Genomic DNA, 20,040 nt, shown 5'->3' with positions numbered 1-20,040 from the left:
GGATCGCTTATTTTCAAAACAGCCTGTGTTCTCGATTAAGGCTGGCACTTTAAATGCATTTCCCCATACAAGTCCTGGTATAGATGGCACCTGGTTAACCCATGAGGAAGTCCTAGGATAATGGTGTGGGCAGGGAACAGGCCTTTCCTATGTCTGGATGCAGAAACTTGGTGTTTGCACAAAGTACATGTTGTTGCAATAAAGGGAATGGTTAAGAAAATTGGAATCGGAATAGCATAGGGAACTGTAATCAATATTTTGTGATAACCTATAAGGGAAAAGAATTGGAAAAAATATATATATAGATACATCTATGTCTGCCTGTCTGTGTCTGTCTATGGGAGATTTTTGTCCTGTTAAGTCCATTTATCCTGGGGCAGTCAATGATCCAAATGGGTTAATTCAGTCCAATTTAGTATGAGGTTTTAACATCATTAACCGAAGACATACACTAGGGTCTCAAAGTTACCTCTGACTTTTTTTGGTTTACAATGACAGCTTCAAGTATAGATGGTCCCAGACATATGATGGATTGACTTAGCAATTTTTTGACTTTACAATGGTGGGACGGTGATACTCACTAGGTGGAAATGACACTTCAAAATTTTGAATTTCAGTCTTTTTCCGGGGCTAGTGATGTACAGGAGAACACTCCTGTGGTGCGGGGTGGCGGCAGTGAGAACAGCTCTCGTCAGCCTCGCGATCACGAGGGTAAACAACTGATGCCACCCTGCACCCAGGCGACCATTCTGATTGCCACTTGCAGTACAGTGTTCAATAAATTACATGAGACAGTCGACACTTTATCATCATCATTAAATCTTTTGGCTGCACTGCATGCCATGTGTGATCTTAGTTCCCTGAGCAGGGATTGAACCCATGGTCCCTGCATTGGAAGAACCGAGTCCGAACCACTGGACCACCAGGGAAGTCTCAACACTTTATTATCAGACAGACTTTGCATTAGATGATTTTGCCCAACTGCAGGCTAATGTAAGTGTTCCCAGCACGTTTAAGATAGGCTAGGCTAAGCCATGCTGTTTGACAAGCTAGGAGTAGTAAATGCATTTTCACCTTAGGATATTTTCAGCTTAAAGATGCATTTATCAGGCTGTACCCCCATCCTAAGTCTGAGAAAATCTATATTGTGAAACAGGAACATTATAAGCAGGAGTGCTGGGACCTGCCAGTCTTTCGTACCCCATTCAGAGAATCGGTCTTGGCATCCTAATCTCCATAATTTTTCTACTCATTGTTTAATCATTTGTGCTATTTTCAGGGTACTTGCAAATACACAAAAAACTAATAAAAACATTATTCCAGTCAGCTCATCGATATTGCTGTGAAAGGAACACAGGTGCTGGAGCCAAGCAGGCCTGGGGTTAAGTCTAGCTTTGCCACTTGGTAGCTATGTGATTTGGAGGCAGGCTACTTTATCACTGGTAGCCTCGACTGTCTCATCTATAAAGTGGAAATAATATTACCCTCTTCATAGGGTGGTTGTGAGGATGAAATGATTTAAACGTGGAAAAGCTTACATGCTTAAAAGGACCTGGCATACAATGAGAACCCAATAAATGTTAACTATTATTTTGGGATTATGAAGTAGATTCATATACCTCATCTCCTTTAATTATCTCATTAAAATTGTAGAAGAATTCCTTCCTTCAAAGCAGTCTCTGGGCAGCTGGATTTGATGGGTGAGGTCGAGGGGAGGGAAGTGGGATAATGTTTCCCTCAGTAAAACAGGCATGTAAATAAAATTTCTGTGGTCTATCCCAGAATACAAGTCACCCTCCCCATCCTACACAAAGAAATGATTTCTCTTTATTATCCGGGCCATGACCATGGGCCAGCTGGAAGGAGAACTGAGAATGGCAGCACATTGACACCTAAAATTTCCCGTCCTCACTTCCAGTTTCCACATCCACCTGGTGGCAAGGAGCTGCCCCAGAGCAGAATTTTCACCTTAGAACCGTGCTGACTGCTGCAGAAAGCAGTGACAGCAAAGCAGGTGCGAACAGTTTCAAACTCAAGTGATGAAAAATCACCTCCCAGTCTCTCAGACGGGAGCACAGGAGACGGTGGGACTCAAGGGTTGACATTATAGGAGGGTTCCCCAAAGAGGTAGTGAGATGGGCATATTTGAGAAACATAGATCCTGTTCTTCCTCCCTGGAAGCTTGCGCATGTCCAGTGCAACATGGGTGGCTCTGCAGAGCTGATCTCATTCAGAGACCAGCATGGATCAGAAGCATATTTTAATCACTCAATGAGTTTTTAGGGAATCACTCATTCAAGCAGTTCTAATACCAAAGGACCAGTGGCAATCCAGTGTATATTTTGGGACAAAGCTTATCTCCTTAAATATTCCATCGGAGCCCAAAGTCACTGCTTTCAGAACCCAAAGTATCAAAAGTTAATCATAACTGTAACGAAATAAATGTATTTTTATAAGCATTTGTAGGGGCTTCCCTGGTAGCTTAGTCAGTAAAGAATCTGCCTGCAGTGCAGGAGAGCCAGGTTTGATCCCTGGATAGGGAAGATTCCTTGGAGAAGGAAATGGCAACCCACTCCAGTATTCTTGCTTGGAAAATCCTAGGGTCAGAGGAGCCTTTCGGGCTACAGTCCACGATGTCCCAAGAGTTGGACATAACTTAGCAACTAAATAACCATCATCACGACCGTTTGTGGGTCTGAAATTTCTAAAGACGTTGTGCCTCCTGGTTTTGGTGAAATATGTAGTCTCCTGCCAGCATAGCTATCTGTTGTTGTTTAGTCTCTCAGTTGTGTCCCACTCTTGTGATCCCATAGAGTGTAGCCTGGCAGGCTCCTCTGTCTACAGGATTCTCCAGGCAAGAATATTGGAGTGGGTTGCCATTTCCTTCTCCAGGGGATCTTCCCAACCCAGGGACTGAACTCGCATCTCCTGCATTGGTAGGCAGGTTCTTTACCCCACATAGCTATACCCCACATTGCTAGCTAACTTACACCTAACTCATCTCATGCAGATAAAATGGGTCACCCACCAAAGAAAAGCAATCTAATTAAGATGAGGTTTTCATCATGAAACAAGTGAATGACGCTACTCTTGGTCTGACTACTAAGAATGGTAATATTATCAAAAGTTCTTGATAAGATGAGATAAACGAGAATTGATGCTCAGCATTTCTGAGCATCACCAGACAGGACATTGTTGTGTTTTTCTGGATTTTAGTCGCTCATGACTCTGAAGGTAGAGAATGTGTCTTATTCAACTTCATATCACTCAGGGAGACTCAGTCCTTAGGACTTGCGAGTTCTAAGATCTGAGACATTTGGTTGAATTTCCTGTCTTGTAACTGGGGTGACTAAGGGAGACAGAAATGACAAACTGAGCCCTTATGACTGTTAGAGCAGAAGAGAGGATTAGAACCTGGTTTCCTGATGGCCAGGTCCCATTCTTTAAAACATCATTTCTAAGCTGACCATGTGTCTAGAGTCCCATTTCAGTGGCGTAAGTGTCTGGGTACAGATGAAAAGTTATATAGTTACCTTAGTTATATAACAGTGCCTTCCCCAGCCCTTCCATAACTATGTAAGAGTGAAAATGTTAGTCCCTCAGTCATGCCTGACTCATTGCGACCTCCATGAACTGTAGCCCACCAGGCTCCTCTGTCTATGGGATTCTCCAGGCAAGAATACTGGAGTCATTGCCATGCCCATCTCCAGAGGATCTTCCCAACCCAGGGATCGAACCTGGGTCTCCCACACTGCAGGCAGATTCTTAACCATCTGAGCCACCAGGGAAGCTCAGTAACTAAGTAAGGGAAGAGAAGAATGCTGGTTCTCCTAGATGAAGGTGGTTATCTGAGTACTGCTTAGGCCCAAGTTATAACACAGTTGTAGAACAGTGTACATCACAGAGACAATGAATGTTTACAAAATGAAAGATCTGAATTCATAGGTCACCTTTCTCTCCCATCAGAGCCTCTGAGCTAACAGTGACCTCCTGGCTTGGCACTGCATGCGGATGCTGGTACAGAAGGCGAGATTGCAGTGTAATGTATTCACTTGGGGTATCTGCAAGGAACTGTTGCTGGGATAAACAAGATACGCTTGTCCTGTGATGTAAATTCCCGCTGTGAAATCATGAATGTCTGAATTGGTCAAGTCGATGGCAGTGATGAGGTGAAGACACTGGGGGAGGTGGGGTGGAGGAGTGAATGAAGCTTTGTGTTTCCATGTCTCTGCATGCCTCACAGTGCCAGCCTGTTGAGGGGCTGAGTTGATTCTCTCTGGAGTGTCCTGTTCTTTCATTCTCAGCTCTGTGTCAAGTCAACAGCAACACACTTTTACGTTGTTCTGTAACCCCAATTATGTAACACAAATCATTAGGGATGTAATATTGGATGCTTATAATTTTACTTTACAAACTTTCTCCCCCCAAGATCAGATCTTTCTGTATGTTAACACATGCCCATATTAATGTGTTACCAGTTTTCCCTGGTGGCTCAGATGGTAAAGTGTCTGCCTGCAATATGCAAGACCCAGCTTCGATGCCTGGGTCGGGAAGATCCCCTGGAGAAGGGAATGGCAACCCACTCCAGTGGTCTTGCCTGGAGAATTCTTTGGACAGAGGAGCCTGGGGGTGGGGGCTACAGTCTATGGGGGTGGCAATGAGTCAGATATGACTGAGCAACTAACAGTTTTTCTTTCATTCATGATATAACAGTATTGATCCTAGGGCCAACTCATGTTAAACTGGATATATATTTTTTTTGATGGAAAAGAAAGGAAAGGTGGTTGGAGGTAGGGACCTTGTACACATCCATTCACCTCTCCAGTTGGTCCCTTTTTGTCGCCAAATCCACCCATACATCTGGAGTTCTGGGGGCCGGCAGGCTCCTCATATCACCTTGTGGCTGGTACAGCTCTTCTCACGTGATCCCATCTGACAGAGACCTAGGCTCCTTTCTGTGTGTCCACCTGCTTATGTGAGAGCAGGTGGAGGAGCAGGGCAGGTAGCACGATCATGATTCTTGGCCAACAGCTTGAAGGAACCGTCTCTGAGAAGGGGCTACTTTTAAGGGCAGGTCTGAAGCAGAGCTATCTGGTCCACAGGGCGATTGATCAGCCCTTGACCTTGGCCTCCTTAGCTCCATCTTTTTACCTGCTGAGCTCACTACTGCCAACAGCACAGCACTTGAGGGCATAGCTCACTAGGGCATGTTTGGTAGTGCATTTGTATTTTCTTGGTGGGAGACGGGCTCGGAGAGGGGCTGGCATTCCCTACCGAGTGGCTCCTGCCAATGAGAACAACAAACACACCTGCTCAGAAGTCAGGTCAGGCTGAGGGGAGGGGGGAGTTGTCATGAGGTGAGGCCATCGGCCACCAATCACAGCTGAGGATAAAAAGGGGAAGAGAAATTCCAAATAGGAATTTTCCTTTTTATAAATAATGAGAAAAAGAGAGAGAAAACCGACAAAAGGACAAAGAGAAAACAAATAAGACAACCCCGGCCCCAGCTGGATTTCCCAGGTGGCACTAATGGTAAAGAACCTGCCTGCAATGCAGGAGGCATGAGAGATGAGGGTTCAATCCCTGGGTTGGGAAGATCCCCTGGAGAAGGGCATGACAACCCACTCCAGTATTCTTGCCTGGAGAATCCCCATGGACAGAGGAGCCTGGTGGGCTATAGTCCATGGGGTCGCAAAGAATTGGTCACAACTGAAGTGACTCAGCAGGCACGCACCACCTGCAACAAGCCATCACACACATTTTGTATCTGAAGACGCAGCCTACATACTCTGCTTCTTGCCCTAATATCAAGCTTCAGTAAACGCACCTCCTGTTCTCTGGAGTAGCTATTGGCTACTATGCAAATGTATAGGGCAGGAAGGGTAAAAGAGCAGAGAAACCAAACTGGGACTGAGAGGCAGCAGCTAAATTCAGCAAAGGTAACGCTGGGGGAAGACAGGCTGAGAGGCACAGGCAGGGAGCCTGCAAGAAGCACAGGTTTATTCTCCATCACGGAGGCGAGGGAACCCACTGTGAAATGCCTGGCACACGAAAGAGATGCCGGTCAGGTCGCCTGGAGCCAGGCTCTGTTTTGTTAAGTGTTAATTAAGAAAACACATAACTTCTCATTTTTTAATTTGCCAACAATGAAACAAAAATAGTGCTGCTCTGGGGGATGCTCCATCAGTTTAAGGAAATGCCTCTAGAAAAACAAACAAACAAAAAACACAGGGTTTTAGGCCCCTCATAATCTGGTCTGAAGGATACATTTAAAAGAATTACTTTGGTTTCCAATTCAGGCAGAAAGATGTGGAGGAAATGCTCCCAGGAGGCCTGATACATTGCAGTTTAACAGAACAGGGAGCAGAGGAAGATTTTTTTACACCCTATTTCTGTCCCCAAACACCTGCTGTGGAACTCTGTCCGGGGCCACAATTCAATCCTGGTCTTTTGTTCTGTTTTCTACCAGTAATTTGATAAGAACCATGTAACTGGCCAGAGCAGAGCGTTGCCTGGAACGTCTGAACTAAGCCCTCCCACCGAACACATGGCAAGATGCTGCCTCTGGAGCATGAGGACGAGACCCCCCCCCCCGGACCCCCATCGAGTTCACAGGGTTTGGGTCTCTTTTCTTCCCCCAGCATATGTGACCCTCTGCTCAAAATCTTCAATGACTCCCCATTACTTTGCTCCACAGCCCAGAAATCAAAGTCCTCCACATCCTGCTTCTAATCTTACCTCCTTGGACTGGTTCTACAGCAGCAAAATGTGGATCACTGTTGAGACAGGGGGGTGGCTCACAGGGCTCTCCTTAGTTTATTCTCCCTATTTGGGGTCTGTTTGAAATCTTTCTTCATCAAAGGTATGTGATTGCTCTCTATTCTATTGCTCTCAATTCCAGTTAGAGATTGCTCTCTAACTCCATTTTGGGTCCTCCTGGAATATTCCCCCACTTCATTCCTGCTTATCAGACCTTCAAGGAGTCCTGCAGGTCACCTCCTTCATGACGCTGAACCTGATGCCTGCACTGGCTGTCATCTCCCCTTCCATCGTCTCTTTAGGGTGCCTGTTATAGCTATTCTTTGTTATTGACATGCGTATCTATCTCATCTCCTCCATGAGACTGGGAGTTGCAGAGAACCAAAGAGAGATCTGATTATTCACCTTGGCATTTCCCCTAGGGTCTCAAACAGTCAGTACTCAATAAATGTTGGTCAAATGAAAAATGAATCACGTGAATAAGAACACAGAGACAGCGGAAGCTTTGGGGTTGGGCTACATCTCGGACGAGAGAGACGCCTCCCGGGTACCTTCTTCATGGTTCTGGTGAAGGATGACTTCCTGCTGCGTATGTATCGAGTTTCCGGGGTGGAAGAACGGTGAGAAAAGAATCCGAGGTTTCCTCTGCTTCAGAATATGCTGAAGGAGTTCATAGAGCACATCACCTGGAGAGAAAAAGGAGAGAGAAACAAGGAAATGGGAGTGTTCCGTTCAACAACTATTTGCTGAGCTCTGACTCTGCGCCTGGCAAAGTGTTGAGGAAGGTAGGTCTGTCCACGGGGAGCTTACAGGGGATAGGATGTGGCACTAATACTCAGAAGGTCAGAGCCGTGTGGGACTTTTAAAAAACTTTTTAATTATGAAAGTCAAATACAAAAAAGGAATAGGAAGGGAGAAAGAAAACAAAAGTTATCTATAATCCTATTCCTAAGAAACAAGAACCCTGTTAATACTATATATAGTATGTTTTTGCTGAAGAATTGATGCTTTCAAACTGTGGTGCTGGAGAAGACTCTTGAGAGTCCCTTACACAGGAAGGAAATCAAACCAGTCAATCTTAAAGGAAATCAAACCTGAATATTCACTGGAGGGACTGGTGCTGAAGCTGAAGCTCCAATACTTTGGCCACCTGATGGGAAGAACTGACTCAATGGAAAAGACCCTGATGCTGGGAAAGTTTGAGGGCAGGAGGAGAAGGGGGTGACAGGATGAGATGGCGGGATGGTATCACTGACTCAATGGACAGGAGTTTGAGTTTGAGCAAACTCCAGGAGATGGTGAAGGATGGGGAAGCCTGGTGTGCTGCAGTTCATGGGGTTGCAAAGAGTTCGACACAACTGAGCGACTGAACAACAATAACAGTATATGATATAGTTATAGAATTAGAATCAAGTTTATCATAGTTGAGTATCTTTTTCTCTCCACATCATTCAACTGCTTTAGTAACTGCAATATAACAGCCTGTCATAGGCATGTACCAGACTTTACTGGAAACTTAAATTGTCCCAACTTATTGCTATTCCTTTTATTTAAAAAAAATCCTTTTTGTATCTATTTCCATTTCAGATTATTCAAAGAAGATAAAGTCATTAAGGATGAAAAGTTTTAATGTTTCAATGACAACTCATGGATTCTTCATAGAAATCTTCCCAAAAAAAAAAAAAAAAAAAAAAGTGCCTTTTTCTAATCCACCCCAATCCCAGGCAGGAAAAGAATAAATACGGAAAAAAAAAATTTACAAGTCCAATCAGAGGTGCTAACTATTAATATTAAAGATACCCTATAATGAACTAGCATATTCTGGGAAGCTAAAACTTATGCTTCCTTCTAAAAATATACACAGGCATTGCTCCCAGGTTCCACCATCTCTAAAAATCATCTTTGGATGTCAGCCTCTCACAGAGGATGGTAGGGGCTGGTTTGAACTGGGGGCCTTCTGTGCTGATATATTTTGTATTTGAAGTGTACACTGAGTAGTTAATTAGAAAAAAAAAAAAAAAAAAAAAAGGAAGGAAAGAAAGAAAAGCTGTTCTGATCTTGTCCCTCCCCTTTGACTTAACTCCAAGTTCAAAAACGCAGGTGGGTGCCTCAACACCCCTTCGACGTGGGTGATTAATCTTAAAAATACCGCAGGCTTTTCTGACTGTCCCCCTACGCCCTTCCACACACAGATACGCAGTCAACAATTGTACCAAACAATGGGCTTTTTGTCTCTAATTTTAGCCATTTTTAACAGATACTTTAATTAACAACTTAATTTAACTGCATATTTTGGGCTATGGCTAAACTTTTTATTTTTTTTCCCCTCCAACTCAGTCTGAACCTGAGAAACACTCCAAATGAATTCCTTTGTTTCTGCAAACTTCTGTACCTTTTCTATCTGTACCAAATAAAGCTCCATAATACCCCATCCTAAGTGATCTCTAAGATTCCCTTGGGTTTCACTTTTGTTTCTTCCTCTATCTTCGAATTTTGGTCGTTACATTCATATAACTTACTGCCCCTGTTAGGGCATGGCAGCCCACTCCAGTATTCTTGCCTGGAGAATCCCATGGACAGAGGAGCCTGGTGGGTTACAGTCCAAGGGGTCAAGAAGAGTTGGACACAACTGAACAACACTTTTACTGACACTCTTTATGGCTGTGATCAAACAGAGCAAAAAGCCTTTAAGAACGGAAGGCCTTATGTCACTGGGTCTTTCCTTTCATTGACACGGGCGAGGAGCGGCAGAGGTGTTCTGAACCAGACTTGAGAGCGTTGTGTGTATAAGGGAGAACGATGACACAACCGTGAGCGGCTGGGAAAGGCTCTGGAGCTCATCTAATTCAGACCCAGTAGTCATGGTGATGCTGTTGCTGACGAGATGAGGATACAGAGCCTGAAATACCGTCCTATTTTAATGACTCATATTTTAATCGCTCACAAAAATAAGTCCCTAATCAACACTTTGTTTCTTGGGGTTTAGCGTAAATGTCTTCCTGAACTTTTCCCATTTACATGGCCTCGCATAGCTGGTGTTCTATCCCGTGGGTTTGAGCAAAGCTTTATTTCGGTAGTAGCCCGAGAGAAAATGAAAACCCTGAAAAAAAAAAAAAAAAGCGTTCCAGATGATTACTAAGAAAAATGGGCAGTAATTAATGTGCCCGTTTAGAAAGGGGAGGCCAGGAAATGCAGATTGAGTGTGTGTGAGGGTGGTGGACTCTGCAGGTTTGGAGGCAGAGTGGTGTGCGGGGAGGGCCCTGGGGCCTGGGCTGCGGGACGAGCCTCACTGCACCAGGCGACCTTGAGCAGGTCTCTGAACTTTCTGCGAAATGCAAACGTTCCCCTCAGAGGAGGATGTCCAGCAGCAGGGTCTGGGTGCACGTGACACCTGGCCCCTCCTTGGAGGTCACTCCAAGGGCTCTGAGTGGGGAGCGGCCATCACTTTCTTTCCTTTTCTCTGTGGGTACAGAGAAAGCGAGTCAACAAAGCGGATGTCCTTTAAGTTCTCCAGGCATCAGTTCCTCATCTGTAAAACGGCAGTATTAGCAGCATCTGGGCTTCCCTGATAGCTCAGCTAGTAAAGAATCCACCTCCAATGCAGGAGGTGGTTCAATTTCTGGGTCAGGAAGATCCCCTGAAGAAGGGATAGGCTACCCACTCCAGTATTCTTGGGCTTCCCTGGTGGCTCAGTTAAGAATCCGCCCACAATGTGGGAGACCTGGGTTCAATTCCTGGGTTGGGAAGATCCCCTGGAGAAGGGAATAGCAACCCACTCCAATATTCTTGCCTGGAGAAGTCCATGGACAGAGGACCCTGGGGAGGCTACAGACCATGGGGCTACAAAGAGTCAGACACAACTGAGCGACTAAGCACAACACAGCACAGTAGCATCTTCCTCCCAGGAGGGCTTCCCAGGTGGCTCAGTGGTAAAGAACCTGCCTGCCGATGCAGGAGACGTGGGTTCGAGCACTGGGTTGGGAAGATCCCCTGGAGAAAGAAAAGGAAAGTGAAGTCGCTCAGTTGTGTCCAACTCTGCGACTCCATGGACTGCAGCATACAAGGCTCCTCCGTCCATGGGATTTTCCAGGCAAGGGTACTGGAATGGGTTGCCATTTCCTTCCCCAGAGGATCTTCCTGACCTAGGGACTGAACATTGCAGGCAGATGTGTTACTGTCTGAGCCACCAGGGAAGCCCCTGGAGAAGGAAATGGCAACCTACTCCAGTGTTCCTGCCTGAGAAATCCCATGGACAGAGGAGCCTGGCAGGCTACAATCCTGGGGTCACAAAGAGTTGGACATGACTGAGCAGCTGAACAACCACCACTACCTTTCAGGGTGCCTATGAGGAGCCAACGAGGTAATCATGTAATACACTCATCACAGCATCTGACAAACAGTGAGAACCCAGCAAACACCAGTTGCTGTGTGACCGCCACTATCTCCACTATTATTGCAGATATTACTGAAAAGTTTAGGACAGACCTGTGGATCCTGAGGGAGAACAAAGCAGGAGTGTCTGGGTCATGGTCATGTTTATGTTCCCTTTCAGAAAGGGCAAGGTGGACTGAGGTCATTTCCCCATCTTGGTCTCTCCGGATGCCTCACCCTGGCTTGATGGGCTAAGCGGGACCAACCTGTGCTCTGCCCTGTACTTCCCCAGGCCCTTGTGCTGCCTCTCTGCAGCCTTTCATCCCAAAATTGGCAAAGGGAGCCAGGCAGAGAAGGCTTCTCTCTGAGTGAGTGGGGAGAGGAGGTCAGGCAGAGCTCGGCCAGTTCCTTACCTAAATTGCAAGAACTGGTAAGACAGCATTCAGAAGTGACTCTTGTGACGGCCAGCTAAAGGCTGGGAGCCTGGGCCCAGGGTCCCAGGTTAGGGAAACACGTATTTCTAAGACCGCAGAGTACTGAACCAGTCCATCCACAGACATGTTTCCTTGGCGACCAGGAGCTCAGCTGGGGAACGTGGCTGGCTTAGCACAAACATCACTACTCGGGGGCAAAACCAACCCACTGCGTGTGTCGCTGTGTGTGCCTGGCAGGAATATTTTGTGGCCGATAATGACTTGGAATCTTAGCATTCTACAAGTTTCTTAGATGGATTCGAACTTGTGTTCAGCAAAAGCCCCCTGCCAAGAAGTAGCTTTGGCTGAGTACTTCCATGACGGGCAGCCAGCCACAGCATAAGCAAACCATTTTTGGACAGCTCTAGTCGCTAGAAGGTTCTTCTGTTGGGCTGGAAGCTGGCGTCCTCTGTAATCTCATGTACCTCGGTTCCTAGTTTTTGGCGTTTGGAGCAGCACAGCATGTGTGTCCCGTCTGCAACCGTTTCCTAAATAAATAAAGGTGCCCCCCCATCCTTTTCCATCTTCACTGGCCCCCAGTTCCTCCAGCAGCCAGTATGCTTTCTGGCTACATTCTGAAAATCTTCATACACACAGGAGATGACATCTCAAAAGTGACATTAACAAAAAGATCTCTGGAATAAAGAAGATATTTAAAAAGAAGTTATATTTATTTGCCTGCTGTATAAAGACCATGAGCCATAGTGCTACATATCTAACAAAGCGAATGACCACTGGCCTGAATTCAAGGCACTTGTTCAAGAAACTCTTGGCCTGTTCAATCCTTGATAAATCTTCCCTGTCTTCCCAGAAAAGACATAACTAGTACTAACCCTAAAAGATGCTTCCATTGTACTAAGCAATGAAACCAAGGCTATTGTTTAAGGGACAATAGCTTTTGTTGGTTTCTCCCGCTATCTTCAGGCATACACACATGGTTCACGTATCCACATGCACAGGTGGGTTTGCTGTGAAGCCAGTGAGTTTCAGGGGCCTTCGTTTGCATAGTCCCATGAAAGGAAACCTAAGGGACTTTCCTGCCAGGCTCAGTGGTTAAGGATCCACCTGCCAATGCAGGGGTCATGGGTTTGATCCCTGGTCCAGGAAGAGCCCCCATGCCCATGGGGCAACTAAGCCCCTTCGCCACAACTACTGAAACCCACACGGCCTACAGCCTGTGTTCTGCAACAAGAGAAGCCACCACAATGAGAAGCCCGCACACTACAACTAGAGAGGAGCCTCACTTGTCACAACTAGAGAAGGCCCGTGCACAGCAACGGAGAGCTGGCACACCATAAATAAATAAAAAGTTTAAAAAAGGAAACCTAGAACTGTGTGTCTTCACATTATAACTTCAGGTCCTATAAACCCTAGATATACTCCTAGATACATGCATACACACACACAGAAACCCACAAACTAAACACATACACAATTTTGTATCAGTGACCTTGGTGTTAAAACCTAGGCATCTACTTCGAGAATCCTAAATTCTATTGTTTTATTTGTAATTTGTTTGAAACAAGCAGTAGAGAGAGTGAACAAAACTGCTGCAAGTTGCCTTAGCAATTTTACTAGTGTCTGAAGACCAAGAACATAAAGATGCTGTTTAGAGGGTTAAACTTACCTAAGTTTCTTTACTTTTACAAGAAAGAGCTTGGGCTCTGGAGCAAGGGAGTCCCAGGTTTGAATCCCGGTTCCTCTATTCATCAGCTGCATGTCCTGAGGCAAACTACCTTTTCTCTTTGAGCCTTAGTTCAAGGCTTAAATATTCTTTTGTATCAGATGAGAACAATGCCTAGACTTGGCAGGGCTGTTATGAGGATTAAATGAGATGATGTGAATGAGCGTTGGCCCCAGGTCTGCTCTCTTGTGTGCTCAGGAGATGGTATTCCTTGTGATTATGATGATTATTAACTGACATGTCTCCAAAAAAATCTGGAAACTATCTGCTCTGCTTCAGTACTTTTTGTCTTTCAAGGACACACATAAGTTTCATAAAGTCATAAGAATGGAATTTTTTTTCCAGTGGACATAATTTCACACACATATTTCTAGTTCACCGTTTCTTTCCCTGTCCTAGTGTGCAGTATATCGTCAACTTCTTCCTATGCGTCTCTTCCCTTTGGCATTTAAGCAGCTTCAAGTGTTTTCTGTCTTCTACACACACATACACACACGTGCGCACACACACACACCCTACTCTGTCCTCATCTTCCCCTCCAGGTGCTGCCCCTGTTTCTCTTCCCATTGCAGCCAAACTTCCCGAAGAGCTGTCCAACTCTGTTATCACTACGCCCCTCTCCGTGCACTCCTCTGGGCCCTCTGATCTCCACTCCAACCCTCTCTAAAGTGCTTTTTTTTAAATTGAGGTATAGTTGCTTTACAATGTTGTGTTGGTTTCTGCTGTACAAGGAAGTGAATCAGCTAGCCATGGGCGTATATCCCCTCCCTATTTGCAGGAATCGAGATGCAGATGTAGGGAATGGACATGTGGACATGGGGTGGGGGAGGGGATGAACTGGGAGATTGGGACTGATGTACGTGCACTGCCATGTGTAACACAGCTGCTGCTGCTGCTGCTAAGTCGCTTCGGTTGTGTCTGACTCTGCGCGACCCCACAGACGGCAGCCCACCAGGCTCCCCGGTCCCTGGGATTCTCCAGGCAAGAATACTGGAGTGGGGTGGTGCCATTGCCTTCTCGGGTATAACATAGCTAGCTAGTGGAAACCTGTCATACAGCTCAGGAAGCGCAGCTTGGTGCTCTGTGATGACCCAGAGGGGTGGGATGGGGGAAGGTGGGAGGAAGGTACAACGGTGCTCTTGCCGAGGTCACCTCCAGGTCATCAAAGCCAAAGGGCGATGTACTTGCCTCTCAGCAACATCATTAGCACTCGTCACTGTCTCCCCCTCGCTTAGAACACCCCACAGCTTCAGACACGCCTCGTCTCCTGGTTTTCTGCTCTCGCTGCTTCCTCATCCTTTAAGGCTCCCAGGCCTCTCATCGCTTTTCTCCTGGGTCATCTCAGCCCCTCCATGGCTGCCGTCAGCTGGTCTCCACTACATCTGCTCCAGTCAGACACCCCTCCTCACCTTCAGAACCTTCGGTTACCTCCTACACATGTCCTCTTGCCTGTCACCCGGGCACCACACGTCTTACGTGTTCGACATAAACGCCTTTACAACCCTCGGTGCTTTCTAGTGCAGTAAATCCCCAGCTGTCTGGGTCAGAAACCAGGACTCATCCTTGACTCTCTCCTTCTCATTCAACATCACCAAGACTTACAGACTTTGCCTTCTAAACAGTCCTTGAATCCCTTGCTTTTCCCTGCTGGATGTCTTAGTTTCGGTCACTTGCCATTGTGTCTACCGACTGCTCTACATCCCACTTCTCAATTCTGTGTTTCACCATGCCAGTCTCTGCTTCAGAGCATGAATGGCTTCCACCTGTTTTTAAAATAACATTTAAAGTTCTGAACATGATCCACAAGGCCTGTAATGATCTACTGAAGTGACTCAATGAATGGCTGCAAAGCTACAGTGTATTCCTCTATTTTTATATTCTCCATATTTTTTTAAAGCCAGTCAGTCCCCTACTGGGGGTGGTATGGGCATTTCCAGTCTTCACCGTCATGAATAGAATTACTAAGGGTATCTTTTTTGACTTCCTATTGGATTGCTTCCATGGGATTTTTCTTTTCCTAAAATGGTGTTATCACTGAAAGGGAACGATTAGTTTTAAAGTTATTATACACTGCTGATTCTCCAGAAGAATCAGACCAATGCAGAGTGTCATCAACAGGGGTACCCGGAGCCCCTCCCCGTAGGGTTTCACGGCGTTTACCTTCTTGAGTTCAGTAGGTTTAAAGCGGAATCTTCACATTATTAAAAGCTGACATTTTTCAGAGGTGACAATTTACTATGTACACATCCTCCTACGAAGATAATCAGAAGTAACACATTCTTACATGTGCAAAGCGTTCTCTTTTTTCTCTCTCTTCTGTTTTTATTCAGAGATTTTAGTTTCCCTCTGACCAGTTACAAAAAAATAACAGCATATATGGTGTGGGAGGGACACTATTCAACTCTCTGCTGCTCTTTCCCGCCCGTGACAGGTTCAAAATGACGTCTGAGGCCTCAGTCCCTTCAGTTTCATAAATTCAACAGTGAAAACACCAACTCAGACACAGGCCTGGGAGATCCCACTGGTGGTCTAAGAACATTCCCATCGTGGGACTGCTTAGCATTCCAGCTCTGCTCTATCTGCGTTTCCAAGCATTCCACTCAATCCATTTTTATAGCCTGATTGAATTACAAATCTTTTAATTTAATACAGAGTGCTTTCTGTGACCATAAAAATAAATTCTTCTTTCACTTAGGAACAAATATTTGAAATTTATTTGATATCTATGTCTTGGACACAGAGATCCTGGGGAAAAAAAGGGAGCAGGTTGTGGGAAAATTGGGATATTATATATATATAAAATATATATCTAACATAAATATTTTATATATATTTAATTATTTACTTATTTATTTATTTGGCTGAGCCAGGTCTTAGTTGCAGCATGGAGGATTTTTAGTTGTGGTATGTGAAATCTTAATTAGTTGCAGCATGTGGGATCTAGTTTCCAGCCAAGGATTGAACCTAGGCCCCCTGCATTGGGAGCATGGAGTCTTAGCCACTGAACCACCAGAGAAGTCTCTGAAAATTTAAGAGGAGACTCACTCAGGAAGACATCTAGAAAGACAACTGCCTTTACCTGTATACAGAAGATAAAGTAAGGTAAACCAAAGAATAAGTTTGTGAGAAAATCTAAATATTGTGACATAAGTATGCACTGTCAGTTACAGGAAGTACTGTGATGTTTCACATGTTAAAATATGACTCTGCATAGCAGAGCGATCAGTCAGTCACCACCAACATTTCACCAATGGGATAAGCAAAATGCTAACAAATTCCGTGACTCTCCTGTAATTGATTTATCTGAGCATTTTGCTGATGGGCAATACACATATTTTTGGCTTGTTTTGCTCAAAGACACAGGAAGAGAAGAGAGAGGCAACTCTGGGTATCTTCAGTCAAGGGTCGTGTTTGTTGGAACTCCCACACTTTAGGGCTAAAATTCCCCTCTGTTACCCATGCCCTGAAACCCAGTGAGCTGAGACTAAAGCAGCCAGTGGACTCAAGCCAGCAAACCACCTACCACTGCCTAATAGAGATTAATAGGCAGGTTGGTTTCCTAGGAAACATATGTAGATACAGACCAGTATTTAAGTTTAACCTTTAAAAGAAATTTAATATATCTGAAAGTCACAAGCAAAGCACATTTCCAAAGAAAAAGATTCTGGTAGGCTGGAGAGGAAGAAACACTTTGTAACATCACACTCCAGTATGTTAAAAACTCATTTACTTAGTAAAACCCCAATACATTTTTTGCTGAATTAAACTGAAGGAACTTTGAACATTTGTTTTTTAAAAAGCATTGATAAAAAGTCTAATATGAATTAAATTAATAACATTTTGTTCATTTAAGTAAGGAATACATAAATACATCCCACCTGAGTATCTTGCAATGGATAACTCTAAATCGGAGTGTTATATCAATGCTAACTTGTCTGTTCCTTCAGATTAATGTGTTTTCTCAGAGTCTCAAAGAGGTCAAGTAACAACTGGAGTTATTCATTTCAAGGCATTCAATAAATTCATAAAATTCAATGAAATTCCTTTGAATTAAATCATCCCAGACCATTTAATGTGATAACTACCCAGTTGCCCAAGGACTAGGTAAAAAAATCCTGTCTGGGTGAGATTTATAAAATAGAGATTTTTTTACACATTTCCTTTAACTTTGTGAATATTATAAATTTGTCATCCTGCTCTATCCTGATTAGGAGATTATTTCAAAGAAAAGCTACCATTTATATTCAACCTTGACATCTTCTGTTGGAGATGATATCTTAAACTATATTCTGAATGTTCCCTGTTTCAGTCTAGTGGTTGAAAAGGGAGGACCTTTGTCCTGAAAGTGGACAGCATAAATGTAGTTTGTTTAATTGGTTGGAGAATGTGGGGTTCAAGGAGGCTACTGTATTTGACTGAAGGTATCTTAATAGTTCAACTAATTATAATTCATCAAACTCTTGTTCTCTCCTGTCTACATATGGGATGAGTTGTGTCAAGGAATGTTATTTCTATGTACAGAAAACATAACTCTGGGTGAGGCCAGGCAGGAAACATGGCCGGGAGGAAATAAACATCCATTCATGGTGATGGCCCATCAGATCCTTTTATTTCATTCTAGCAACACTATGACTAGTGAGAAGCTGCTGCTGCTTTGTCTTAGGCAGCAATAAAGATTAAAGAAAGACAGGAAAAAACTGGGTAAAGTCTAGGTTTTTTCATGGTATACAGTCATGAAGGAGACTAAAGTATCTATTTACTGCCTATAGGTGGGAAGTCGTAATGCTTACTCAAAGCTTAACACTTTCAGTGGTTGAAGCTGGGTTGAACTATAAAGAGAGTTTGGGATCCCCAGGGTGAAAATTCCATTTTATGGACAAGAAAGATACGAGCAAATGAGGTGATGATTTATGTGGAAGAGACATGTGTAGAATCTGGACCTTGTGACATCTACTATGTTGAAGGCAAGAGCAAAGTGGAGGTCAACAGAAGCAGTGCCAAACGTTTCATATGAGAGAGAAACAAGGTTTTCTATTAATACATTGTCTCTACCTAAGGAGAAGGTGAGCAGGTATATCACGCCCTCATCACCTTGCTGGCTGGCTACCTACCTCATGGGAAGGGTCAGCTCATCTTCTTCTTCTTTCTGTCTTCCAATTCCTCTGACAATACTCCTGTTCTGTGGCAAGTTTTCTGATAGCCCCTACTGGCAGGTATCACCTTGATATTCTGTCCATGGCTTTCTGGTTGCTGCCTTAAAATTAAATTACCTACCACATAGATTTATCTTTAGTCTCAGCTCGATGTAATGGGAGATGCTCTGAAATCTATTATTCCCAGCTTGGCCTGGCTTCTGTCTGACTTGTGCAGAAAAGGGCACATCTTCCTGAATGTTCTGGCATCACTTGGCCAAAATGCCAGGATAACCATTTCATGCCTTAAGCATATTATTTTGGTGTCACTGATTCCGTCCTGGACTTCAGGGTCTCAAATTAGGACTCTAGCAGGAGCACTGCACCTGGTTTTCCTGCTTTTAGTGACCCAGTGAATCTACGCTATGCACTGATGGCAAGTGTCTAGAGAGCAAGTCCCCTACATACAAACCTACAAGTTGCAAACTTTCAAAGACGTGAATGTGCTTGCCCTCCATCTCTCGTTGCTGATGGTCCTTCCATTCCACCATCTACTGCCTCCTCTTACCTGTTCACTGGATGCCAGCCCCTGTATGCCAGCTGTTGGACTACACTACTATACTTTCCAAGGTACTATGCTGCTGCTGCTGATGCTAAGTCGCTTTAGTCGTGCCCGACTCTTCGCGACCCCATGGACTGCAGCCCACCAGGCTCCTCTGTCCATGGGATTTTCCAGGCAAGAGTACTGGAGTAGGGTGCCATTGCCTTCTCTGTCAAGGTACTATAGTGTAAGATAAAAAATGCTTTACTTATTGCTTTTTTAAATGTATTATTTGTGTGAAAAGTATTATAAACCTATTATAGTACAGTACTAAATAGATTGTGTTAGTTAGGTACTGAGGCTAAGTATGTTGAACTTATGCACAAACTGGATTTAACGAACATGCTCTCAGAATAGAACTCATTTGTATGTAGGGGACTGACTGTACCAAAGGGAGAGCTTCAATCATATCTTTCTCCTGATCAGAACCTTTCAGTGGTTTCTTATTATTTGCAAAATAACATCCAAACTCCTTAACTGGCTGTAAGATAGTCTTGGGTTGGGTCATAATTCACCTAATATTTATTGAGTGCCAACCAGATGTCATGCCCTGTGCTAGACACTGGAGACACAGCAGCTAAACAGGACGCAGCCTGAACTTTCTACTCTGAGAGAGGATATGGAATAGAAAACAATCTCATGTATCACAGTGTGAACCCTGTGTATGTATGTCAGGGGCCATGACAGAATTAGGAAATGTTCTGAGATAAAACAAACTGTGGAAATTTCTTAAAGAGATGGAATACCAGACCACCTTACCTGCCTCCTGAGAAACTTGTATGCAGGTGGAGAAGCAACAGTTAGAATCAGACATGGAACAACAGACTGGTTCCAAACTGGGAAAGGAGTACGTCAAGGCTGTATATTGTCACCCTGCTTATTTAACTTATATGCAGAGTACATCATGCCAGATGCCAGGCTGGATGAAGCACAGGCTGGAATCAAGATTGCCAGGAGAAATCAATAAACTCAGACATGCAGATGACACCACCCTCATGGCAGAAAGCAAAGAGGAACTAA

The 20,040-nt window shown here is 44.4% G+C and overlaps 1 protein-coding gene across 5 annotated transcripts in view; it reads right to left on the bottom strand.

Annotated features, from left to right (window-relative positions):
• The window catches only part of ETV6 (ETS variant transcription factor 6), a 289,838-nt gene that overhangs the window by 34,058 nt on the left and 235,740 nt on the right, over positions 1-20,040 (bottom strand). For all 5 annotated transcript variants that reach the window (XM_045165309.1, XM_045165308.1, XM_045165311.1 and 2 more), the window contains one exon: positions 7,311-7,445. In XM_045165309.1, the coding sequence (XP_045021244.1) occupies positions 7,311-7,445 (135 nt within the window). The remainder of the gene's footprint in view (positions 1-7,310; positions 7,446-20,040) is intronic.

Source organism: Bubalus bubalis, chromosome 4 (assembly GCF_019923935.1).
Source record: "Bubalus bubalis isolate 160015118507 breed Murrah chromosome 4, NDDB_SH_1, whole genome shotgun sequence".
NCBI classification, from domain to species: domain Eukaryota; kingdom Metazoa; phylum Chordata; class Mammalia; order Artiodactyla; family Bovidae; genus Bubalus; species Bubalus bubalis.
This window is presented reverse-complemented; position numbering and strand designations above follow the sequence as displayed.